Below are 27,939 nucleotides of genomic sequence, written 5' to 3'. Positions count from 1 at the left end.
ACCCTTCAGTCATTATCGAGATCAACTGATGGATTTCTCTGGAGAGCAGACATGACGACAACAAACAGGAAGACTCTTGAAAACAGCCGCCTTCGTAAGTTGATGGGTGTGTTTGATAAACACAGACACACACACCGAGGTTTGTGCAGGCTGCTACTGTAAGTGTCATCGCAGTGCTACTGAATTTTTACAATTCAAAAGATGCAAGATTTCCCACACAGAAAATGCATTAAACTTATCAGATTTTCATGCCCTGCCTACAACAGAATCAGCAGGAACAACAACAGGAACTCTGTCCTGCAGATAAACTATAAAACGATTCATTTGTTTTCACAAAATCTCAACCTTTGTTGCACAAAATGACACAAAACAGTGTAAAGTGACAGTGGTTGCATCCCAGTTTAATGGCAGATTCACTTTTGCAGGTGGATCACCAACATTTACATCATAACGTACATAAATGTCCCAAAAAAAGAAAGAAAAAAAGAAAAACAGTTATTTTCCTTTTCAGCCAAAGAAAAAGTTGAATGTTGAGTGTGTAACAGTCCAAAGGTCCTCTTGGCATGTTTTAGTCCCATTTACAAAGACATCTGTAGTCATTGCAAAGAAAAGAAAATGTAATTACAACAATAATACTTAGATTTAAGTAAATACAAAGCTGGTAATAAATAGTAAAAGGAGCAAAGTGTGAACTGGCTTTTTTTGAGTTTCACATACAGACAAGTCAATGCAGGGATCTCCAAAATAATTTTAAGGACAACACAAAAAAAATTATATCTAGAAGGAGAAAAAAAAAAAAAAATCAGAAAATAAGAGCTTATAGTATTTTTTCCCTGCATGCTTGTATTTCTAAAAGGTGAATGCAGTTCAGTGCCGTTTATCCTTGGTCCCTATGTAAGTGCATGTAACCTGAACCTGAAGGCATGTAAGAGTTTGCTCCTCTGACCTGCTGTAAGCCTCTATCCCTGCAGTTATGTATTTATGGGGTTGGATTTAAGAGGGGCAACATGCACTCAATCACTTTATACAAACCATATATGCACCTTTTATCAAAACAGTACAGCAAATACAAAATTTATTGCATTTTATCGACAGCGGACAAAGATGATGCACATTCTTTGCTAAAACTTTTGGAAATGTACTTGGAGAGCTAGTAAGAGGGCTGTGTTTTAAATGCAGTCTAAGATGTAGAAGGCTTGAGTGTTTTCTTTTTTATCCTGTCAAAAAGTGGAAAACGACTCAAAGAATTAAATAAATCTGATTTTCAAAGACGTGTTGTCCTATGGAGCCTTTTCCCCAACCTCAAAACAAAAACCATGGCATAACTGAAATGCATTTTCTCTCAGTGGCACTGAGCGTTGTCCCAAACACTGTTTTATAAACCAAAAAACACTGGCTCTGAAGGTAGGTGGACTCACTTTTCAGTCAAACCATCCATAAATACTTTTCCCAAGTTTTTCAGATATTAGAGAGCTCTGATCATCAGCTCTATTAAAGGTGATGACAAAATTATGTTTATTCACAGGTTGTCTGTGTGTGGTCGCTGCTGTTATCTCTGTTGCTCTCCAGACTGGGGGCTGTCCACGCTGCTGTAAGGGGACAGAGAGGAAGCTACTGGCCCTGAAGCTTTTGCATCATCCCCTTCCTCCTTCTCAACCTCCATTTCCACCTCACCTTCTCCTCCCACATCTCCTCCTTCTGTTCTGAACACCTCCACTGATCCTCTCCCGTCCTCACTTGACTCCTCAGACGGGGAGAAAGCCTCTTCCCCTCCTCTGCCCTCGATTGTGCAGACGCCTCCCTCACTGGGACTGGAGCTCTCCCTGTCATCCTCCCCAGCGGTAGGCTCTCTGGCCTGGCTGTGGTGCTTAACGTTGTAGCGCTGGTTCTGGAAGAACTTGATGATTGTGTGTTTGGGCAGGTCTAGCTGGGCTGACAGGGTGTGGATCGCTTCCTGGTCCGGGTACAGTCCCACATCGCCAATGAAGCTCTGAAGGATTCCCAGGGCCTCCAGAGAAATCCTTGTCCGTGACCGGGCCTTCTTTGTTCCTCCACCTCCGAGGCCAGGGCTCACCCCGCGCTGAGGCCCATCTTCTGAGCTTTGCAGCACTGGCGGGTGGATGGGCTGGGGTTCATCATGAATTGGGGATGGAGCCATTAGAGGTGGCAGGGGCTGCCTGTGGAGGGTCTGTTTAGAAAATAAAAAAGGTTGAGTCACAGCATTTAGAAGATTTGTGTCGCCTATTCTGCAATAGGCGAGAATAAAATAGAAAAAAAAAACAAAACAAGACAACGCCAAAAATGTACATTTAAAAAGCCAATTCAAGGGCAGCTCACCTTGGTCTGAGGCAGCTTAACACAAAGTTGACACTGTATGAAGTTAATAAGTGGCCCTTGAGTCATGATTTCTTTAATTTACTGTTAAATGTTATCACTTAAACTTTTTAAAACTTCCTCGATGTCCCTGTACATATGAACAAATAAGACTCAAATCCTAACAAATGATATATGTTATATGGAGTAACTGTTCTCAAAATAAAAGGCAACATCACATACATGCTGTAAATACATTTAATGAAAATGTATTTAGATTTTGCCAGTAATTGATATGTAGCTTGCAAAAAAGAATAAAAAAAGTATGTAATATACATTTGTTTTTGTCTTCTCGCTATACACAGTGAAATCAAGCTAAAAACAGGAACAAGATAAATTAACATATGTATGTGTGTTTTCATACTGAACAAGTGACACAGACTTCACAAAAACTGCCCGTAGGTTGGGTTTTTGCTAGTAGTTTTGCTGTAGATTTTAATAACTTTCAGTGTGTGACAAAAGGAGACGACGATTACTTTATCGCTGTTTTTATGAGGTTTTTTTTAAGACAGCTGCATCACATGTGCATTTCCTGCATTAGAAACTCAGTAGGATGTGACTGAAAGCAGTTAAAAAGGACATTTGATTATATTTTTGTTTTGCTTTGTGTCACTGAAGATGTTAGATGTGAAAGACAGGAGAAAAATATTTCAGCACTTAAAACACTTTCATCATTCCCTTTAGACATGTTTCTTATATGTAAAGCTACAAATATACTGCCTTTTGATGATTTGTGTAGGGGGCATATTTGCTTTGCCATCCATGCTGAAACAGGTTGCACGTATTTGTCCATAAATAACTAAATCTCTTAAACTCTCAAGCTTTGAAACATCAAAATCTATTACACACTATGGTTTGCTCTGTCACAGTCTATTTGAAGATTACTCATTCTGTGTTCTCACACTCCTCATCACCACGGGAGTAAGTGAACTGTTCGGCTCGTATTTCAGCTCGTGCCCCTCTGCAGACTCAAAGAAAATGTACTACAAGCGGAAGTGTTATCAACCGGCTTCCATCACCCGCTAACATGCACGCTAAACTCCCAAATTCATCACACAAACAAGCACGCTACTAGAGCTTATTAACAGGGTGGGGAGGCCTGCACACCCAAACACAGGAATCCAACACCATAAATCTGTGGTCCATCAAAATTAAAGGACCTAAATAAAGATAATGGCAATTCCTTTTTCTCTGCTTCAATAATTACAGGCTATGTTCTGAATAATATTGAGGTTAGGGCTAGACTGGAGAGCATTTTGGTTTTTGGGAGAGGGTGGGATGGAGGAGTGTTTAGCAGGAAATGTGTGGGCTGGTCATTTACCACTTCTATTTTCAATGACTTATGGGACACAAACATGACAAAGAGGAGGGCTGCTAAGAGGAGCAGGTGGTGGGATCAGACAGACGGAGGAGACAGAGGAAACTTTTTGACACAGCACAGCAAACGCTCATGCTGGTTTTCCCATTTTCTCACTCGTAAAAACACTTTGATTTGTGTCTTTTCTTACACATGGCTGCGCTGTGGTTGCGAGTGGCTGACTATTTTTAAATATCAGATTTTCACGCGTTTCTTTTGCTCCTCGGATTTTTAACCACATTTACCACTTCAGTGAAACACAAAACAAACTTTCCGATTCATCCTAGCGGTGCCAAACTCCGACCACTGACTGCATGTTTGTTACCTGCGGCTCTGAGATGTGCAGGACGGTGTGCAGCCTGTCGCTGTGCTGCTGTCTCGACTCTTCTTCATACACCTGATCTCGGTCGACTTGTGACAACGCCAGGAACCTCCTGATGGTACACAGGTTCTCCCACAATGTGCGGTTCTCAGGGCTTGGGCTCTCTTTCCATCTTAGCAGCTCACATAGCCAACCCTGAAGGAAGAAGAGAGGTTAGCTGTGTCTTTACTATCAAACAAATTAATGCAGCGCCCACTTGTTTGCAGGTGTAACTCAAAAGGAAAGCATTAAAACTACTCTAGCCTCGTGTACTGAGCATTTTCCAGACTGAGATCTGGAGGGTTTACCAAAGGAATACTGGTGGTGGTGGACACCTGATTAAAGGGTGTTTACAGCAATTACAATGAAAGAAAAAGAATTACTAACATGCTTCAGTAATTAGCAAAATCAATGGTGAAATAAATAAAGAATCTTTTAAATGTAATCACCTACACAAAAATGCTAAAAAGTAAGTGAACTACTTGAATTACAATGCAAATAAAACCCCAAACAAACTTTATCTAGAGGAGCTTAGTTAAAACTAGTTTACAACTTTCCAAAACTGAAGGCAGGTAGGTTTAATGATTTCCCTGTGAAGAAAATGCTCTGTTATGGCATGTAGGTGACTAATATGACATTTTAGGGCTACACACCAGGTGACTGTAACATTCGTTCTCATTTAGGAAGCAAAATGATTTCAGTCGCAAAGTGTCTGTACTTATATCCACCATACCTGAACCAAAGCATAACGTATACATGTACATATCTATCAAGTCCTTATGTATATACAGTAAGCATCTATCCATCCCTTCTTTATCCCATAATTTATCCCAGCATGTTTGTGCTTTTTCATCATTGTACATATAAATATAAACGTACTATACAAGCTGCTTTTTCCCTATTGTTTGTTCTGTCACATACACTGAGACCCTGCATGTGCACATACTTGGTGAATAAAGCCGAGTCACTTTTTCTTCAATTTTACACATTTATTTATATTATTTTATATATGTGCGAACACGAGTGAATCAAAGTTTGTCCCAAAGAGTCGAAGGAAAAACCAGAAGGAAAGTCTGATATGAGTGGGGCCTGCAAATGAGTGCGCGCATGTGTGTGTGTGAAGATTGCATTATCTCTGCTAGGCTGACCCAGGATCTGCCACCAGCTGTTGTTTATACACAGCCTTCAGCCTGGAAATTAATGGTAATAATGTGATCATCCCTCCATCATCTTGTCTGTCTTCTCCTCCATCTTGCATCCTTCTGTTCGTCCTGTGTTCTCATCCTTTAGCGTTTCAGATTTAGTTTTTAAGCATCTCTCAGTGAGTCTCACACACCCAAACACACCAACTCGGTATTCATAATAAATGTAGTCTGTTGTCAGAAGATATTTAAACTGGTTTTAAAACCATAGCGTCCTCCCTCTCCCTCCCTCCTTCCCCGTCTCCCCCTTCAGAAGCAGACTATGCTTTGATCTCGCCCTCGATCACCCGCATTGTTTATCTGAGGATGGAGTCATGATGGTATGCCACAAGTGGGTAATCAGATACCGCACACGCCCTCGCACAAACACACAGTCACACACGTCTACACTACACCCTCATCAGCTCCTTCAAACATTATCAACTCAGAAATTTTTACTCATGTTGAGACATTTTTATCTCAAGTTTGCACGTGTAACCCTCTATGTACATGCAAGTTTAGGCAGCCCACCTACAGCCCACACCCGTTCAGGCTAAGTTCACAGCAGCGGGCTGTGATTACAGGTTCAGATTTGAGTATAATTCGGTTGTGAAAATCAAAAAAACAAAACAACAAAAACAAGGACTGACCTGACTTTTATTAGCAGCCACCTTAGCGAACAGAGCCTGGGAGACCTTCGCCCTCTTCATCTCCTGCTGGATCTCCTCATAGATCCCTGATGTGATGTTTACCAGCGAGTCCAGCTTTATCTGCAGCTCCGGGCCGGGCATGCTGCATTTTGTCTACACAAGACCAAGAAACACAATCTGATGTCAATGAAAAATAAAGATATGTTGGAGTGAGTGACATAAGCTAGACCAGCGGTCCCCAACCCCCGGGCCACGGACCGGTACCGGTCCGTGAGTCGTTTGGTACCGGGCCGCGAGAGTTGAGGCTCGGGTGTGAAATGTATGGTTTTCAGGGTTTTTATCGGTTTTTAGCGTTATTTTGTTATCGTTTTTTATCGTTAACTCGGTTTTCCTGGGTCTTTTCACGTGTGTTATGAATAAATCTTCTTTTTTTCGGTACCGGTACTAGTTTTATTTTGTTGCATTTATCCGCGACACTTTAAAGGCCGGTCCGTGAAAATATTGTCGGGCATAAACCGGTCCGTGGCGCAAAAAAGGTTGGGGACCACTGAGCTAGACTATAAGAGTGTAAGATTTTTCAAGTTTTAGTTGAAAAGAAATCTGCTAGCGCTTTATTTCATGTGCAGAGCTCGTATTTAAATGTGTGCATGTACCTGTGCGTGTCTGTGTGTGTTGGCACTGGAGATGTGGTTGGTGGACTGGTTGTGGTTAGTGCTGGTACTCCTCTCCCTCTCCTCCTGGTAGATCCGGTCTCGCTCGCTCTCAGGCAGGTTAAGGAAGTTTTGCATGGCTTTCAGGTTGACCAGCAGAGACTGAGAGGCAGAGCGAGGATCCTCCTCCTTACGGAGGATTTCTGACAGCAAGCCCTGCAGACGCACACATTTAAATAGTCATTCTTAGATTCTATGGAATGAAGTCTTTTATTATCATCTCCACATTTGCCTTATTTCCACGTTTACCTGTGTGCGGTTAAAGGCCACACGGGCAAACACGGCCTGGGAAACGCTGGCCCTCTTCAGCTCATTCCTGACCTGCTGGTAAATGTCGGAGGAGACTTCGGCCCCGGAGTTGAGGCTGGGCTCAGAAACAGCCCCGGAGATCTTACAGCTCCGTGAGATAGGAGGATGGTTGAGGAACTGCTGGTTGACTCCCTGTGGGTGCTGGTGGGCAAGCAGGCGGCTAACAGCCAGCTGCTGGTTGATGAGGTGGGCCATCGCGAGCTGTTGACGTACAAGTTGAGGGGGGAGTTGGGGAGGCAGGAGCCCGCTGTGGCCCAGGAGAGGTGGAGCCTGTGGACGAAGTGGAGGACTGGGGTGATTCTGTCCACTAGGGTGAGGCAGGCCGTGAGGCTGGGTTGAGGTCTGAGTGTCCCCGAGGCCACTCTTGAGGGAATGAACTCCAGACCCACACAGGGTGCCCAAATGGGTGGGAGAGGGCAAGAGAGAGGGAGGACGATGGCTGAGGATGCTCAGGTCCAAATCCCGCTCCACTACGTCAACACACATATACAATATTGTGTTAATATATCTGGATTGAACATCCTGGTGTGGGGTTAAAGGTTAATATTTCTTAGACTGCTGGTATTCAGTTTGAAGTTTCAGACAAATCTCACTCAGAAAACATGCAAAAACTCTGAGACACTTCTTATTAGCGAGCATCATATGCAATGTAAATGTCAGAAGTATTTCATTTTCATTCCACTAAAAACACATTAGACGATGGACGTACCTTTTATATCCGACTTCTCCTGTGACGACCACATCTTTTCAATGTATTCACCTACAAAGAAAATGAAAGCGAGAGGACCAAGACTGTTAGCAGTTTCTTCAGAAATAACCTAGTTTCTGCATACATGATTACCCACGTAGTTCAATGATGCTTTACTTATAAAAATGATCTACACTGCATCCAATCCATTAACGGTTACTTCATGTTTCTCATCCCACTCTGACATCAGACAGTGTGAGCAAAAGTTAAATGGCTCAGGTTTTATCCAAGCCTCAGTAGTGACAGTAGAGGAGCTTGTGAGAGATCCTACAGGGATCCTTCCAGGAGTTCGTACAGCAGCGGTTCTCAAATTAGGTCATGGCAGCCCCAGAGGTCCAGGACCCGGAGTCAAGAATACCACAAAATTTTGCTCCAAGTCACAAAACTGTACTGTATCATTTCAAAGTGTGAACATCTCAACTATAATTCTAGTCTTCGGGGGACGATCTGATCACAACCTCGGCTGAAGTATCGTCTTATTTTCACTTACTGTCTCCATATTCACCAGATAAGATTATCAAATAAGTGAAGAATGTTTCCTCTGAACTCTTTTCTTTCTCTTCCCCTGGATTTTAACAGCCTCTCCACGTAAGTCTGCTTCTTGTTAGGCTTCCACTCCGGTTTGGCTGTGTGTCGCATTTTTGGTTATTAAGGGAATAAAAAGTTGCAGCAAGGTTTGGCAGGGCATCAGATTTTTACCTTGTGTGTGTGTAATAAGTATTATTCCTGTATTTTGTTGGTGTGTGTGTGTGAGTTGGGGGGCGGGGGAGGGGAGGTTACTGCTGTTTTCCATTAGGAGTTAAGAGCATTTAGTTTTGTCATGTGTATTAAGGGTGACATTAATGTGAACCATGTGTGACAGTTCCTTCCTACTGAGAGCTGTCACTGACAGACGTCTCATGCAGCAGATTAGACACACAGAGGCTGGCACATGTGCTCAGACACATACAGGGGGTGGACAGAAGAATGGAAAAGCTTCATTAGAAAGGATCACAAAACGAAGGCATTAAGGCAGGTGAGTCATATTAACTTGAGATGTGACTAGCAATAAGTGTCAGTTCCTTCTTTTTAAAAAAAAAAGTGTCTGACAGTTTTTACCTTTATGAGTTTTCAAAGCAGCAGAAAGCAAATAAAGTATAAACAGCCGAACAGCTGGTGGCTGAGGTTCAGGAGAGTTGTTCAAAAAACTGTAAAAGTTTTTAACAAGGCAGGAGGGGGACACTTAACCGGGAGGTTACCAAAAGCCACACACCTAGACTCAAAATATAATCACTACATTGCAGCAACACCTGGCAGTGAGGACCAGAACTGTACATACACACAAGGATCTGGTACTCAAAAAACCCTTGTGTGGCCACATTTCTGCTAACTGCTGCGTAAAAAATATCATTTTAGTCACCAGCTTTCCCTTAAAAAAAACAAACAAAAAGATTGCAAGATGACCTCATTATCGTGTTCGTCATTTTTACTTGTTGTGGCAGGAAAAGCATGTGTGGAATCAACCCGTGAAAACAAACATCAGCTATTCTGATTTAACCTCTGGGGGAAACACCTTCATACGCACACCTAAAACCTGCTCTAATGTTAATGGTCAACAAAACTCTCCTGTTATTTGGGTTTCTATTAAATTCTATCGTATTTTATTAAATATATAGACTGTTACAATAACCAATGCTCATATTAAAGATGGCTACATTTTCAAATAACGCAACCAATAAATGCAGAGATAGTTCCTATAAGGTACAGGTGTAGTTTCCACTTTTGAAAATATCCTTATTTATATTTTTATTAAAGATAATTAAGGATATTTTCAACTCTGAGTGTTGAGGGACGAAAACAGAATTAACCGTTAAAGTTTAAATGACATAAAACTATGTCTGTTTCAGTCCGTTAACAACATCATTAGTTACATTTCTTTGAGACAAAAGTGTTCACAGTGGAAAATTACCACCCTGAGATTTTCACATTGTACAAAGTGGTTCCCTGACAAACTGTTATAATATTGATCCGATAGCCAAAGACACACGTAATGAGCTTCTTTACCACGGAACAGGAAAAACACTAAGGTGACCTTTTTAAAAATCACACCAGCCTTTATCTTGTCTTAAACATTGCTCCACTTTAAAACAACAGCGTTAATAAAACCAGGGGAATCATTTGGTAAATCATAAAGCCAATTTACAACCGTAATGTCATTATTCATTTTTAAAAAGAATAATTAGGGACAAATTCATTCCTGCTTCAAACTGTAGCATTTCAGCCAGGGCCTTAGAAAGCATTCAGTTGTCATAATCTAAGTGAGAGCACACAAGCTGCAGCTAATTAACTACATTGTGGTCCCATTAGACTTCGCATGCTGTTGTCTCTGACAGCCAACAAATATATGCAACACTGTTCCATAATCAGAAAAATACTGACGAGTCTCCCACTGAGCACCTTCACTTTAGCACTTTAGGGCAGGAATATCTGTGCCCAGCTTGAGGCTAGTTTGCAGATATAGCTTGCTTAACAATGAAAGAAAAAAAAAAAAAAGGAAACTGACTGCCTTAATTACACTCAGCTACCTGATAATGTGAGTAAGGCTTCAGAGTTACCTTTGATGCGTTTGTATCTCTTGTACCAGCGTCCAAACTCCTGGCACTTGGAGGTGGAGACGTTGGCATAGTAGGAACTGTTGACGATTGCTGAGATCATACTCTGACACAGAGATAATTTGACAAAGTACATTAGTCATTCATGGGGTTAGCCAAAATTTTTGAACCATTAAGCAACAGCTTTGTCTTTCAGACTGATTAAAAATCTCAAGTCTCCGCAAATGACCAACAACTGCCCACTTATACCGAGCAAGAGATGCAAAAACGCCAGCAAAAGCCGAACATGGGAAACGCTGAGGATTAAAAGTCACATGAGTCAAGCTGCAAACGCACACCACCCACACACTTCCCCTAATCACTAATTACATCATGACTAAGTCTTATGTATAAATCACAAGTCGAAATGACACACTCTCGACTCTAATGACTGCAGGGTGTGTGTGAGCAGGATAATTGAGGTGTGCGTGTTTGCATCCTTTCCCATGGGATGGTACCAATATTTGTGTGTGTGTGTGTGTGTGTGTGTGTGACTCAGATTACACATTGCACTAAGCGTGTGGTGAACTGATGATGAAACCATGTGCTTAGAGACAAATACATCTTGGCTATCAATAAGCGTGTGACAAAAACGGCAAAAAAAAAAAAAAAAAAAAAAAAAAAAAAGGCAAAAAAAGAAAAAAGAAGGAGTTTAAACTTTGTCCTTGTGTTCAGGTCATCACAACACATAAAGAAAATCTGAATATCAAGCAACCTGCAGGAACATGTAAATATGTCCTGCATGCGCCGATTATAGCTCACATTTGTGGCTTATGGGTGCTAAAACCTGAAGTGTAAAGCATTTATTATCTGGGACTTAGCAAACTAATTCTTTTGAATGTTCTGTTTACACCATCTAATGTGAGTAATATGCAGTGACTGAATGGATTACCTAAAAATCATAAAAACATTCAGCTTATTCAGAGAAAGAGCGACTCGAGTCTGATTTGGACCCATGACACAGTGAAACTCCTGCTGAGCTTGAACTCTGCCTGGACAGAGTTATGAAGCAGTTACCTGGGAGAGAGGACACTCCTTTGCCAGAGCGCTCTGGTTGGTCTCTCTAAGCAGCTCTTTGAGGGCGTTTCTCACGGTGGCGTGGGTCCACTGGTCTGATGGCAGCTCCTCCAGCCGGGCAAAGCTACATGGAAATGACAAAACTTTTCTGTTCACTCTTTCAAGAGCAGTGCTGATTGCAGAATGAAACAAACAGGAATCTGATGTAATCCAAGCATTTAGAAGACAAGACTAGTTTTGACCCTTGTTTTCTGCAGTCACTGGTTGTAAGAGGCTTTCCTCTTGTATTTTGCCCGTTCCAAAGTAATCTCTTGTATAAATTATACCTGCTGCACATATATGATGAATAACGTAATTTATTAAAATGTATATAGTGCATTCTAATGCTTAGAATAGGATTCTATTCAAGTGTATTTATTCTGTAACTCTTAAAAGTTGCCACTATAATGAGTGGATGGGTAAAACTGTACTTTTGGGCTCCCAGTGAAACCAGAGCTGCTGGCCTGTGTGCATAGTGTATACATATGGTCATCTCCATATGTCCACCAAGCACACGCAGCAGATACACACACTGTAGTTCTGTTACTGCAAAGTGCCCCAAAACTCTGCAAAATGAAATTAGATGAACAAAATCAAGTCAGCTGGTGTGCCTGGTACTTATTTTGAGGGGATGCTTCACCATGGATGCAAAAAAAAAAAAAAAAAAAAAAAAGAGCTGGATTCCTATTTACAATCTGCAATACACAATGCTGACCTGTGCAGTAGGATCCGCAGCGTGACCATGTGGTAAACATCCAGCAGCATGTCCGCTACCGTGGCCTCCGGAGCATCTGTTAGGTAGTGGATGGGCATCGGCTTCCACCGGCCCACTTTAATGATCCCTGAGGACACACACACAGACCAATTACTGTTTAAAAGTTATCATGTTAAACTGTTTTGTTCCCGTCAATATATTAAAAACAGCTCAATCTGTTTGTGCTTTTTGACCTGTTGGTTAAACTCTTGGTGAATCTTTGAGCATCATCATGATTTGAACATTCCCCTGGCCTTCATACGGCCGTGACTGGAAGTGCAAATCTAAACAGACCTAATCACATTAGGATCTTCTAAATCAAACACAGACCCTGTCTAGTCTTAGCCTGCCAGCCTCAGTTGTGTGTGTGTGTGTGTGTGCGTGTTGCATGAGGATGCTGGTGATAGGGGCAAAGAACAAAGTGTGTTCTCTTTGGCCTCCACAGTTGATTAATGAGAGGAGAAATGTAAAATCAACTCAACATTAGGTCTGGAGCAGGCTGTGAATGGGCGCGCTGTTTTGATGTTCATGCTCCAAATAAACACTGAGGTCATTGCTCTCTTGTCTAACAGAATATCTTCTGATAACTGGCAGTTTTTACGTTTCCTAGATCTGCCACATCTTTAAAATTATTGATACCTTCACATGTGGTCAACTACTCACTGAGATGCTACTTTAACCTTTTAAAACTCTCACTTGAAGTGAATAAAGCTTAAATTACTGCTGACAGGGCAGATGTTTGGGCTTTATCATTTTACCAATCTGCAGTCTTCCCTAGAGCCCAAACAATACCTCATATCAGTGTATCTGTCTACATGTCAGGCGCAGAGTAAGATTTTGCACTACATATTTTGCAAGAGGGCTCGACTTCCTCCACACAGACCCAAAAACAAATCTTTTTTTGTTGTTAGCGCAAAAGGATGTTTATCACAGATTTAGCTTAAATATTAAACACAATTTCCTGTCATCTTTTCATATGACTCTGCAAGCTCTAAAAGATGAGTACTGGATTCTTGATGGTACAATTTACGCACGTCATACACTATTAAACATACCTGCATGCACACCAGTGCATTTCTCCCTGCATTTTTCCGCACAGACACACATCACAGTACTGTATCCAACAAAATCACAACTTTGTAGGTGGGATAAGATTACGAATACAGACATTTTTTGACAATGCAACAACAAGATAACACAAAAATGGTAACTAACTGAAGATGACTAACAGACTGACGCTAATGACCAAAAAGCAGCACACATGTAATAAAACAAAAGCGCGTTTTAGTCATTTTCATCTAATTATCAAGCAAGGAAAAGTTTTATAGAGAAAAAAAATAGACAACTAAAGGAGCTACGTGTTCCACAAGGAGCAATTTGGGAGATTCAGAGGTACCGTAAAATTTTATTTTAAGCATTTTAAAAATAAGTGGGTACCGACATAATCTATGTTAAGTGCAGTTTCCTTCTTAAAATAAAGTTTGGGTTGTTTAAAGGGATCCACTAGTGGTTTGAACACCTTAAAAATAGTCATTATTCAGTTTGTAATATCAGTGAATGTTTCCAAAAACTTGACCTTAAGTTAAATTTAGTTAGACTATTTCTCAGCAGTGCACCTAAGCCCACGTTACAACCCGAGCCTTAACCATATATTCCAAATAAGAAATAGCTGCTTTTTAATTAGCCATAATGTGCAAGTTAATTAAAGAAAAAAAAAAAAAAGCCCTGTGCCATTCAGTGAAGAGTTTAAAAATACTCATCCAGTCAAAGTTATGCAAGATGCAATTCAATCGCAGAAGAGACTCTGTATAATTTTGGTCGTGACCACACTCGGGGGAAAAATGCATGACTCCAGCCAAAAATTATTTATTTGAAAAGAAAAGGCTTATTTCTCAGAACAAAACCTAGCTATTTGGGACAGGCGAGGGGGGTCGTAGGGCGTCGGCCACATGGTTAGAGTACCCTGTGTTTATGGGACACACCAGGAATTTCAAACTGCCCTGCTCTGTGAGAGTGAGTGTGTGTGTGAATGCAGTTGAACTGGATGCTGCTTGCTCTCCTGTTTTGATCTCTGAATTTTGGTGCTGGTCTGGGGTTTTCAGACATAGATTTATTGTTCAGTTTAACCGCCACGCAGCCAGGTGGGTGTACTGAATCACTGAAAATACTTTCTTGGTAAATACCGCTCCTGTGACTGTCCCCGAGTTTTGCGACATCAGTACTCACTGTGCCGATGTGGAAAACCCCCACTCAGTAATATTTCATTCAGCTGCTGCTGGATTAATTACTCAAATAACTAACAGGGTGGTAATAATGAGTAAGGCATGAGGCTTCCCATTAGCGTGTAATAACAGAGAAGTTTACAAACGCATGTTTCTCACATGTGAAGAAGCTTCAAATTATTCAACATCCGATCATGTTTTTTAATTTGTATTTAAAAGATGTGGCATAACTACAGTTTGGCTTTGTTTTCACTGCTCTGCTGTCTGGGTGGCATTTAAGGGGAAGTTAAAGCCCTGAAGATGCTCACAGTAGATCCCCTCGTGTCTTGGATGTTCTTAGAGGAGCAGTAAGTCATTCAGATTTAGAGGCGTCAGTTTTATGTGGATAAACTTTACTGATTTTAAATTGTAAGTCAGGACTGCAGTTTGCCTGCTATTCGTTGTCATGTCATCTGTGAGATTTCTTAAATATATATAGTGGCAAATTGCAAAAACTGTCACCTCAAGGTGTTTTATATTGTAAGGTAATGACCCTACAATAATAGAAAACAATAATAGCAAACCCCAAAAACCTATGAGCAAGTACTTGGAGACAGTGGGAAGGAAGAAGCCTCCAGCAGAACCAGGCTGAGGTTGTTAGTTTTTAACTGTTGCAAATCGGCAACGCCTGCCTTGAGAGGGTTAAATTTGCACCTCTGGATCACTTCTAGTGCAACTGCAACTTTTAGATTATTCCCAGGAAATGTCCCAGTCAGCTTGACTTCGAGGCTACGTCCACACGTACACGGGTATTTTTGAAAACGGAGATTTTCCGTTTTCGTTTTAAAAAATAATCCCGTCCACACGTAAACGCAGAAATGAAGGAAAACGCTGCTAGGAACATGCCAAAGCAACAGGTGGCGATATATTCCTAACCGTATAGAAATGTTGGCCAATCAGAAGTCTAGAAGCCTCGGTGGGAAATCGTAAACAAAGATGGGGCATAGAAGCAGAACCGAGTCGTATGTGTGGAGGGACAGTAACTGTGTGCGTATATGTAAGCATTTAAACACTGCAGAGAGTACAATTAACAGTAACAGTATTGTAGAAATTCATTTCACCGAAACAATAACGTGGCGCACAGTGTGACGTCAAACAAGGCGCACACCTTTGACGCTGCGTTTTCTGCATTTTTCTCGTCCACACGTAAATGCAAAAACTGAGTTTTCGAAAATATCCACCCTGGCAGGCGTTTTTAGAAATCTACATTTTCAGTGACCGAAAACGCCATTTACGTGTGGACGAAAGGTGCAAACGCATAGAAAAATCTGCGTTTTCAAAAATACGTGTGGACGTAGCCTGAGATTGTGAATCAAGTTTTCTACTCCAACATCTTGAGGGATCCAAGGGTGAACATTTGGTACAAACCACCTGAACTGTGACACACGACACTGTTTGGCAGTACCCACCATATAATTTTTGGCTACACCAACATTATCTGTGCACACCACCTGTCCTGCTTTACAGATTTGGCTCTCACTGACTTCATCCTTAATCCAACAAATGAAAATCTAGTTGACGAGTCACTGTTTCGAGGAGCTCCAGTACTCCTTGCAGACCAAGAAGTGGTCAGTATGGGACTTCCAGAGAAGACTAAAAATACTAGCAGTGTCAGGAGATGTGCCCAAATAGACAGGGCAATGAGCCAAATTTAAAAATCAGTTATGTTTCATTTTCAAGGACAGAGTTGCTTTAAGTTTAAATGTCCTTCATAGTGAGTAACATCTGAATCATCTGAAAACCACATGAATTTACCTTTTCAGACCTACCCACACTCACTGCTTACCTCGTGCCTGCACAGCTGAGTTATGCGAGTATCCAAGAGCAACCAGTGCCGTCTCTACCAGCTGTGTGAACAGGACATCTTTACGAACCAACACAAACTCGGCGTGGCGGTCACTACGCCCCTCACAGTTGCCTGCCATTCCCATGTCTGCATGCTCCACCACACAGTAGACTGGGATCATCAAACCTGGCGCAACAAGACAGAGAGGGAGAAAGTTATAGCGCTAATGTGTAGCTCACCCACTTCCCAGGTCCTCGCATTTAACGGGAAATCGCAGGTCAGGTCTCACTAGCGTTTCACAGTGTTTCCCTCTACCCCACCTGTTAATGTGTTTTTATCTGAGGAGGGGAGAAGATTTCCATGATACGCATGACAAACTGAATATTTCAAGATTCAGCACTTTACAGGTGAAAGGTAGAAAATAAATCTTTTCAGGATTTCCCATCCCGGGCCTTTCTGTTGCTGTGGGTCTAGCAGTTAAGGTGTGGGATAGTTTACCCTTTTAGTAATTACTATCAAATGCTTGAGCGCTCCCTCTCCCACCCTCCCTCTTATCAATGAGGAGATATTCTTACTCTGTTAAATGGTGACAGAGAAAATGTCTTTTTTGCTGTAACACAACATATCATTATAGTCAAGAAAACAACTGTTACTCGTCTTATAAAAGGTCTACAATTATTTGTATAATACGTAGATAAAAAAATAATACATTTTCAAACATGTTAAGTCCTCCCTGTTGGGCTAAGGATATGTGGACATATTTAAGATTTAATGCTACATTACTGACTGGAAATTCATCCCAGGGAGTAAAACAAACTTAATGTTATAAATTACTTTCTCCAGGGATTCCTCCAGAAGTTGAAGCTCACAGCCACAGTTCAACAAATTTGTCTGTTCAGTATTTAGTGCGTCAGCACTGCTGCACTATAGCAGCTTGGTGGTCTCATTGTGTTACACTGGGCAGCTGCCAGTGTCAGTATAAGTCAGTGCAAGATTGTACAACTGTATTTGTGTTTGAACCACATATTAAAAGCCACAAGGGTTAAGACTTGTTTCCAGAACCGCTATTAAACTGCTGCATCTAGCGCTCAGGAGCGATGCCACGACTCTAGCGGTGAAAACGATTCCTATGCATCAGTCTGAACTTGTTATCGGATAAGTGCTTAGAGATCCTCAAAGCACAGAACCACTCACACCCATCCAGTCCACTCGTCTGTCCCACAGGAGCTGCTAATTAACAAGTCATCAATCCTTCTCCCCCAGTGTGCGGAGCAGTGACAGATCAGCCGGAGCCAAACCGCAGCAGCATCAGGCACGCTATCAGCCAATAACCAGACCGCTGAGTGGAAGGGTGGAGGGAGGTAACACAGCAGTGTGTGTGTGAGTGTGTGTGTATGTTTGTTCCGCTACAGTGTTTGTGTGATGATGCATGATGATGTTTTCAACTGCATGAGAGAATAATGGGCATCTATGAATGAGTGTTTTCTGTACCTTCTGCTCTGTAACACTATCCATGAGCCGACGTTGCACAAACTCTCTATAAAGCTCTTTACAATGTGTTTCTTTTCCTGCCAGCGGGAGAAACTTGGGTTCAGTCTCTTTCTCAAAGCCATGCCCGCGATTGTGATGTGATTAGCAGACAACCTGCTTTGCCACCAGAGCCACGGCTGTGTCTTTTAGCCATTATATCCAATCATTACAGCATACGAATGAGCTAGAAAGTAGTATGCAGTGATAATTTTACTACATATATCCTCTTTGATTAAGGCTGGGACAGCTTCAGAACAAAGCAGTTTTTACACAGTATCAAGCCTGCTGGATGTTCATATGCTCAGTACACTGATGTGGAGCGGAAAACACGCCGTAGACAAGATATCATAAAGATTTAGACTGACAAACATTTTTAAACAACCTCCTGTCAAAGGCTTTCATGCCGAGCTCACCTTCAAAAATGGACTCATTCATTTGTCACCTGTCCAGTTGCATGAAGTAAAAAATAAATAAAAATAATTAAACATGTATGATCACTAACCAAGCAGAAATACCAAATATTCTCATTTGAGGTTAATAAAATTGATGTAAATACATTTATAATAATTAAGTGAATAAAACTGGAAGTGAGCACTTAAGAGATTCTTTATCTTCCCTTTACACTGCTGAATTTAATTTAAGGATAAAAGTCATTTTAAATGAGGCAGTTGTGGCAGGACTGCTGGGTGTCTTTCATTGTCTGACCGTTTAGACCAACTTGGCTCAAGTGTAGCATTTTACTGTGTGTTTATGGCATAGAGAGAATTTCACTAAATGTTAATTAACTCCTTTCACTGTCTGTTGACAGCTTTAAACACTAAAATGACTTTTATTAAACCAAACATGTACACCTTTATCGAGCTATCCTGTTAACAACGCACCTCCAAGTGGTCTCAGCGGTGTGCAGTTCTGTCGGGTTCGTGGGTTTGTTGGGCTGCCATTGACCTCCATACGGCTCAGTTTGCACTGAACACCACCGCTGGAAGTGGGACTTTCCCCTTTCTCCCCCATCTCCTCCGGGCTGGCGCTGTCCTGACGGCTGGGGCTCTCCGCTTCACCCCCTGCGTTTCCACGCTGCTCCATCCTCTTGCAAACTCCAGGAGGAACACACAGCATAGCCTGTGAAGCTGGCAACACACAAGAGCTTTGCTTTAGCACAATTGAATCTACAGCGATTAATAACTACAACATGAATTAGTCAGTAACAGCTCTACAGCAGTGAGGCCGAAATTAACAACCTAGAGATAAGAGACACATGGGTGGATTATGAAATACAACAAGTCTTTGTATGAACTCACCAGTCTGGAGTTAGGTTAAAAAAATACAACAGAAGCTACTTTTGGCTGAACCCAGCAGTCCCCACAGCAGGTAGTGCCACATGTTTGACTTTACTACACATCCTTCCTGACACAATCCCACAGGTATTTGTGCATCCTCCCAGGATCTAACCAGGGAGCTTTCATTTAGTAGGTGAATGCATAAACTACACCATGAGGAGGAAGAACCTCATCAAAAAACTGCAAATCACAGATCCTTGAAACAATGAGTCAGTAACAGTGATGTTACAGTAATTGTCCTCGACAGCTTCTCCTGAGAATTAGCCAAACTTTGCAGCCTTCAAAGAAAGTGGGCCAGCTTTCATTTTATTACACATTCAGGTGGTCCAGAGATCTACCATATGCATAAATAGCTTGCACTGTCATCTTTTCCAGTGTTTTCTTCACGATGGAAAGAAAAACCCACAGCACTAAAATAAAACAATCGTAAAAAACAAAAATAACACACGATATAGTTGATCTGAAGCGTGCAGATCAACTATATCATCTTTCTTATTTTACCATTGTTGACAGTGTAGAGCCATTACAGACTGTTTCATCAACCACTCTGACTTTGTTCCTTCCCTGCCCAGTCAATCCAGCTAACACATTTTTTTCTCTTATTTACACAGAAGTGAGGCAGGGACGACCACAACAGACTAAACACAGACCCGTTTATTATCCGCTGTTTAGGCTCACAGGAGTACACAACAGGTTATAATGAAAGACGTGAAGGTGCTTAAAGCACATATGAATACAGTGATAGTGCACACTGTATACTGTGGATGCAAATAAGCAGAACTGTACTTTATAAAAATAGTATGCTACGCAGTAGTAATTTTCAAATGCCTACATTTACTCTCTTCTTTACTTCAAATCGCTCGAGCCTCTTCTAAGCAACAACAAGAACTTAAACTGCACACTGCTGCAGAACACATCACTATATGCTAATGAGGTCATCTTTTGCAATACTATGTGAATGTGCTTGGCTTTTATTCCCGTCTTTTCAGTCTGCGTCTAAAAAACATCAAGATATTAAATAAATATTAAAATAAAAAGTCTGTTTTGCTTTCATTAATATGCTAAAATATGCAGCCGCTTTCTCCAATATACAGTCCGATTAGCTTATTTACCTGGAGTTCCTGTGGTGCGACTATGACGTTCCTGTCACTCTGCTACCGGAGAGGATAAAATTATAGCAAATAATATTCAAGATGAGATGCCTACTTTTGCTTCGAGGTAGACCCAGTATCAACTGTTATGCGCACGATTAAATAACACGGACAGCATGTGAGACAACATGACAGGGAAGGACACGATAGAAGAAACCAGGAGAGGACGGAGTACATCACAGCACACAGCATGAAATCACAAGACATGACACTGTGTGACCTAAGGGGAGGTTACAATACTATATAGTGTTTTATAACTCTGAGTGACAAGACGAGGTGAAGTTAACACAATAAAGGAAGTAACTGCTGTTGCACTTTACACATTTTTGTACAGATTTAAAAGAATTTGCGTGTTTACCTTTATCTCTGGAGGGTGAACTGTTATGTTTAAACCAGGTGAGCCGTTTCTACTACTTTTGATAAGCAAGTTAGATGAGTTTAACAACTGCAAGACATCAATGGGCTATCAATATACTCATGTACTACTTAGACTAAATGAAAATTAACACACTTCCTCGCAATCACTTCAATAGACGGCACTGCAACTGGTCACATGAGATCATATCATAAGAAAGAAAGAAAGCGAAGAAGGCCCAAAGCAACACGATGATGTGACTGAAAGCACTTAAACTGCAAATCCGTCCTCATGGGTTCCTGTTCTTGCACAAAGCATTCAAACAATTATTGCTGAGGCTCATTAAAAAAAAAAAAAAGTGTGTACACTCTAGATTTATGGCACATGGTAACAAACAACTGATTGTTAACAAAGAAGAATGAGAAACATCCTGTTTACACATATTTCTGTATACTATAAAAAGGTTTATCTGCACTGTTGTGCTGTCAGAAACAACAGTCCTCTTATATTTACATTTGCTGAAGCTTCATGAGAAATAAGCTGAGAACCTGAATCCAACTTACGCCGTTAAATAGACTCGGCGCTGCTCAATTGTGCTCACAGCTTTGTATTTTTCCTCACGCTGTGTGGTTTTCAGTGGTATGGCCGTAAAGTCGGCAGTGACACGCGAGTCTGCGCCAAATGTGACACATTATTATAATAAAACTCACATGCAAAATTAATAGCTGCCATTAAAAGAGTTTGGCCAATACAAACGAGGAAAAAATAAATAAAAGAATCACAACGTATGGAGCACAATGAGGCCCCTCCACACTGGACCAGGAAACAGAAGAGAAAGTCCTGAATGTTTCAACGGTCCTGTAAACAGAATTCCTCGTCTTTGCATTTGCTGAACTTCACTTGGGCAGGCGTCTTAGATCTATTAACAGCTGCCAAAATATATTAGCATCTCATTTCTATTGTCTGATGCCTTCTAAGGCTTCAAGTAGTACAACTATGTCTCTCTGTTCACATCATCTGAAATGACACATGCAAGTGTTCCTCGAGTGTTTCGACATCAAAAACGGCCAAACTTTCAGCTCTCACACGGGACAGTTTAAGCTTGGTTTTCTCTTGCCTTTTGATTTGATTTGATGTAAATAAAAAAGAAATACTCTGGTTTTGTTTAATATACATCCTCTCACAGCATGTTAACACTCAGCTGTCTGGTTCAGCTCCATCAAAAGTTTATACGTGCTCAGATGTCTGCAAGCAGAAGCTGCAAACACTGAGCGCAATCAATTATTCTGGTTCATGCTTGGAGTCTGCCTGTGTAGCTGGTATATTGTAATGTAGTTATTGTAGCGTAGTATCTGCACATTTGAGCTGAAGGTCACACACTCACAGACAGTATAACACTGGCGTCAATGTGACAACACTGGAATACATTTTACATACAGTTATTCACACACTCACTAAAACACGCAACACTACAGGATCTAGTAGGAGCTTGCACAAATGACCCCAGTCCCCAGTGCAAGAACAAGCAGAAGCACCCTCCTCACACCTGGTCCTGGAAAGGCTCAGCTATGCTTGAGACACTCAGTGTTGAACTCAGGTTCTCATCGTGAACCCTGTGGAGAAAACCCAGACTGTGCTCTTTGCACCCGTGCTCTTTAGTGAGAATAGTCAAATGTCAGTCTAATAAACACAAAATAAAACCCTCACGCCTTAACTTCTCCGATCCAATTCTTCACAATCATAGTTTCAGTCAGATTATTTTTCCAGTACATCCAGTGTTACTCTACATTAGACCTTTTTTTTTAATGAATTCTGATTTTATTGCATGTAAACTTAAAACAACAAAGTGCTCTCTCTCCCTCTCAATTTGAGTTTGGTCTGCTTTTAATAAGCACATTTTTTTAATATTTGGGGTAATGGATTATAATCAGCCCCTTTCCCTCGTTCACATTTTCTCCACTAACCAGAGCAACATTTAAGTCATTAATGAGGAGACATAAAATGTGGGAAGAAAAAAGTAAATGGCTTTGAGGTTTGAAAAAAAAATGTAATGTGGACATGGAGGCATCACAGCGAAGCACACAGGATGTGAAAGGAATCAGTTTAGATTTAAACACAATTTTTAAGACTTTTTTGAATAATGTTTTGGTTTGCTATGCTTTTAAAACACTGCAATCTGATCAATGCTGGCAGGGAATAAAGAAATATTCTTTATATGCTGAAAACTATGCTCTCACTGTTTATTAACTTACCAAAAAAGCATTTTTCAAACTAGTAACTTGATATGACGCCACCATTTGACCCTACATCATCCTGCTCTGCTACATGTGCTGCCACACAGCGCTCACAGTACTGTGAATTGTGTGAACACATTCTGCTGTGTATGAGAAACCAGAAGCTCATAGTGATAAACATCAGCCATCCTAGTCATCAAACACAGTTACTGAAATGAATTCAATTATAAAGTGTCAGAAAATAGAATAAAAAGATACCTAACATTTATTTTTCCTGCAGATTTATTTTCCCTTGATGAACCCTTTACTTCAGCTCGCATTATGACCCGTAGACCATAGTTTATGCATTCGGGTTATGACTGGACTAATTTTTTCCTTCTATATTTTACACGTGTCAGAGTGTAAAATCGAGCAGTTCATCCAAAGAAAGCAAACCGCTTAACCTACCATGTATCCATATTGGATATAAGACCCTTGGAAAAATTGGGTCCATTGAACGTGAGGCAAAAAAGGAGGGGGACAGTTCCTAAATTCTTCATCGAATGCATATGTAAAAACAACTCTGGCCTCATGCTGTAATACCTGTTTGATTTTAAATGCAATGTGCCGGGATACAGATGTGTGTGGGTGCACGCCATGTGGCGAGGCCCAGCAATTTATTCAGTAAAGAATGGCTGTCATTTGTTTAAAGATTCCTGGTGCAGGCCCAAAAAGACTCATTTTGAAGGTAAACTTTGATTATGGCCTATAAGTTTATAAGAAAAGCTCCATTTTAAATTTTACACCACATCAGTGTGGCTGAGAGGCCTTTATTGACTTAATCGATCACTTCTGTACATAAAGAATACGGCATATTCCAGCCCCACTGTGACTACACATTCTTGAGCTCGCTGTATGATTATGCTGAACCACGTGAATATATTTTAAAGACAGGCACCGACTAGAGTCTCACATATTTCAGAGCTGTAACTGAAACAGCATTTTACTACTCTGATGTTTTAAATTCATATCAAAAACAGAGGGGGTAAGATGAAGTTAGCCTTTGTACACTGCTTTTTGGAGTAAAGTGTCTTTTACTCACTCATACACACATTAAAACTACTTCAAGCAACACAGTCGGTGGGAGTACAGCTCAGAGACCACACACTCTCAGCACGCACTCTTTACTAGCGCACATGGAGGCCAAATGTACAGTCACACTCAGTAGCCTTCGACCGACAAATCATGTAGAAACACACGGAAAACCTCCAGCAGACTCTAATTTAGGGAGTGTGCGTAAAAGCAGAGCTTAAAGGGCCTTTAACTGCTTTTTAATGAATTAAACTGTGAATTCTAAGAGTAGGGATACTGGATTGAAACCTGATGGCCCAGGAGATTAAAACCAAGCTGAGTTGTATTTAGCTGAAATGATTGGGGTCTGGTGACACCTAAATGTTTGTGGCGAGGGTCTTAACGACCTCAAGATGCTTTCGGGATCTATATTCTAAATATGTAGACAGACAAGAGTTAAAATCTGCATTTCCAATAATCTCATCATGTAAACACACCGCTTCAATCAGAAGATGAACTCTTGACCAGAGTAGTGTAATAATGCTATAGATTCAAGGTAATTCATTGCAAGCACATTTAATACCTATAGCATGTGAGCCGTATTGGTGATTGTCCCACCGAGATAAACTAAACTATGAGGATTATGCAACTATGGTTAATACACTATATTAGCAGCAAAACCACATTAAAAAGAAAGTTTACATCTCATCAGGAGCCTCTAACATGGCTCAAACATATAGTTTCCAATCACTGCTTGCTCACTTAAATAAGGAACAGATCATACTAAGGGATGTTTTTCTTGGAGAAAAAAAAGAGATGAGGAGCTTTTTTAGAAAACCACACAGTGACTCTGTTCTGTAGAGGGGAAATGCTGGTCTGGAAGCTCTCAGTGTTTGTATGTATCCCACTTCGATAAAAACCTCCTTTAAGTGGAAAATCATTTTCCCGTTAACACAAACTCCCTATTTAAAAAAACAAACAAAACAAAAACAACAACAAAAAAGTTTTACTTTGCCTTTCTTCCTGTACAGTGAAATTTTCACACTGAGGGCATTTTAGCCAATTATTTTTTAAAGTTCACTATCTAACACTTATACTAGCGAATACATATTATTATTAAATACTTTATAACACATTTCGTTCCCCACACTCCTTATGTTGCCATACTTAATATGACATATTTGCCTCTAAAAGCCTCCTGTCAGCTACTGTAGCTTGTTTCAGCAGAACCCCTCCTCTCTTCTCTCAAAATCTCTAAATAACAGCTATTTATGAATAATTATTAATACATTTGCAGTATTTTAAATACTGGCTAACTCATCATTAATTCGGCATACATATCCACATTATTACTTACTCTACTGTCGTCTGAAGTTATAACTTACACCCCGAGGAACAGCAGCAGCTATTAGCAGCTCTGAAAAGAAGAAGAAAAAAGCAGGTTTTTCTCTGGCCCTGTTGTGGCAGGAGGGCAAACACAGCTGCAGCTAATAAAATTAGGCTAATAATGGCTCCGTTTGATTCAGGTGTGCTAAATGAACCACTACTGACAATATACGCCAGTGAACACCGACAGAAACGGCGCTATTGTTAACGCTCAGCGGCACAGTGAATCAAACGGTGCTGGAGTTATTAATTTTATTAGCTGCAGCTGTGTTTAACCAAAGGCGCCTACGTGAAAGAGGTCAGCTAAACAAAAGGATATTAAAATAATTGACGGCTTGCCAAAGTGAAGAGAGGAATATTCGGTTTTTAGAGAAAAGGCATGTTCATTTCAAAGATTTTTTTTTTAATTCAAGAGAGGGCATCTTTTGCCTGTTGGCAAAGGCCTCCGGCTAATACACGTGTCAATTAAGTGGGGCTTTAATTAAGCTAACCCTTTGCATTGACAGTGAGGGAGTGTTTGTGGTGTGGTTTATTCGTTTTTACCATTTTAAAATAATATGGAGGTCATAAAAGAAATATTTTATACCAAGAATAGGCCACTTTGTTTAAATGAATCCATGTTCATTTCTTTCCAGCTTTTCTTAGAAATCACTGACAGTCACCCATCATCTGTATTTAATAGTGGTGGGAAAATGCAAAGCTGCTTCAAACTTCAAAGCACAGAAAACTGAAGGAAGAATTATTAGAAGTTAGTGGTCCCAAAACTATTCAAAAAGGAAGGATGTGTCCAGCTTACAGAGGGATGGATAGAGGGTGTTGGAGGTGAACTTCCTTCACACAAGTGTTTAGCAGTTATTATGGCACCATAAAAATAAACGAGTGTTATAAATAAACTGTTTAAAAAATAGTAAAACGCATCATAGACATGTATTTACTATGCAAAGCAAATGTGCCAAAGAGAAGGGGTGGTATTGATACATGATAAGAGAAACAACAATTTTCCAATGTGAGTCTTGCGCCTAAAATACAGAATCAAAAGCTAAAGCTGTTAAATAACTACATTAGGCTTAAAACTGTACTTTAAGTCTTCAGAATATTCCCCAAGTTAAAACCCATTAATATCTCCTTGTAACATGATTGTGAGGGATGTTAGTGTTTACTTTATTGTAATAACAATTGACAGATTAAAGATAAACTACCATGACTTCTATCAGCTCAGCCTGGCACCTGCTTACTTACATATAAATATGTGAGTTTGGTGCTACATTGTCCTCAAGCATGAGTCAAAACTGCCATAAAACTTCAGTCTGTAAGCTCTTTGGTTTTAATATGTCATTAATAATTTGTAACAACTGCTTAACTTTTGGTAACATCTAAAAGCATCATTTCAACTTCTACCCATTTAAGCTTGCCAAAGTTTTATGTCTGCTTACTCGAATATGAATAACTCACTTTTCAAGATGTCACTGTGTGCGCTTGGGAATAAACTCCATCCATTGGTGAAAACAAGTGAATCCAGCCTGAAAGAATAGGAATTTTCCACCGCTTTCCCTTCCTGGCGACAAATGGCACGACAGTGGACCGAGCAAGGAGATCTAAAGACAAGGAGTGATGAGGACAGACTGCTGCTGGCGGGCTGAGTAAAGAGCAGTAAAATGACACATGCAAAGAGAGTGAGAGAGAGGGGAGAGTGCAGGAGGCAGGGAGGGAAAGAAAGGGGAGGGAGGAAGGTCTGGGAGGGAAACTCAGAGACAGAATGACATGAAATCAGAAAGAAAATACAGTAGTCACATTTATTACTGCCCCCAGATCACAGTTTTAGCCTCAATTAATGTAAAGTAAATACAAGTGCAAAGAAATGGACAAAGCTGTGCAGGTAAAATAAGCCACTTCTTTGTTCTCGAAAGCTGCAAACTAAAATGAATAATGTGATCATGTTAGTCATTAATTCATAATCCAGATGTGGCGATAGCAGAGAACAGGAGGACGGGGAGGAAAAAGTGGAAACAGGATGATGGCAGAAAAAGGTGATTAATGTCAGAAGTTCATCTTGGAAGCAATGTCAGAAATCGTGCAGCTCATAAATAGAAGTAGATGCGATGGAGATAGAGATCTATAAATGAAAGACACAGAGATGATTCCTTCATATTTGATAGGCTTAAAAGTCCTGTCTTTGTCTTTATGTCTCTTTAACCCACAATTCTGTTCTTCTATACTACACAGAGTTTTCCATGCTTTGGTGTTAGATAGACGAGCAAAACGCTTCAGCGAAGCTTTAAAGAAATGGTTACATGATGCACTAAACTGATGGAAAGCTCGGCCTTTTTATGAAGCGGAAAATTCAAAATTCAGCGGAGAATACTGGTGTCCAGTGTCTTCCTGTGTTTTTTTCACAGTGTAAAAACAAGTCGTTTTCTTGAGTTTGTGGTCCCTGATTATAAAAGGAACCTAACCCGGGACAGCTTCACGGGGAGCTTGCTGTACTCTGTGTATAACATGTTAATGCTATTGGATTATAGCTCATTGTGTTTCCATTGTCTTTACAAGATGATAAATGGGGAACATTATCTGCCTTGCTTTTAAGGAAAGCAATAAAACCCTGGACTTTCCCCATTATTTATTTCACATATATACACCGCCCATCCACCGGTTATATGTTTGTTTGTGTGTGCGTCCAAATAGCAGGCCTGGGTTTTCCCAACACTGTGGTCAGCATGTCT

General features: G+C 40.6%; 1 protein-coding gene across 2 annotated transcripts; it reads right to left on the bottom strand.

The window, feature by feature from the left end:
• Window positions 1-375: 375 nt before the first annotated feature.
• LOC146360830 (DNA-binding protein SATB2-like) lies at window positions 376-26,944 on the bottom strand. 2 transcript variants are annotated; one of them, XM_084922068.1, is made up of 12 exons: window positions 26,672-26,944; window positions 18,588-18,833; window positions 16,177-16,362; window positions 12,091-12,217; window positions 11,337-11,460; window positions 10,284-10,386; window positions 7,651-7,701; window positions 6,882-7,411; window positions 6,576-6,788; window positions 5,923-6,075; window positions 4,056-4,247; window positions 376-2,188 (listed from the first exon to the last, which is right to left on the bottom strand). In XM_084922068.1, exons 2-12 carry the CDS (start codon window positions 18,820-18,822, stop codon window positions 1,550-1,552), a joined length of 2,553 nt encoding a protein of 850 aa, XP_084778194.1. In that variant the 5' UTR covers window positions 18,823-18,833; window positions 26,672-26,944; the 3' UTR covers window positions 376-1,549. The 2 variants fall into 2 exon arrangements, with proteins under 2 accessions (XP_084778194.1, XP_084778195.1); XM_084922069.1 differs by lacking the exon at window positions 26,672-26,944 and adding an exon at window positions 25,191-25,661.
• Window positions 26,945-27,939: the final 995 nt, after the last annotated feature.

This window comes from Perissodus microlepis, chromosome 23 (genome assembly GCF_051167445.1).
Source record: "Perissodus microlepis isolate ML-2025 ecotype Zambia chromosome 23, ASM5116744v1, whole genome shotgun sequence".
Taxonomy (NCBI): Eukaryota; Metazoa; Chordata; class Actinopteri; order Cichliformes; family Cichlidae; genus Perissodus; species Perissodus microlepis.
This window is presented reverse-complemented; position numbering and strand designations above follow the sequence as displayed.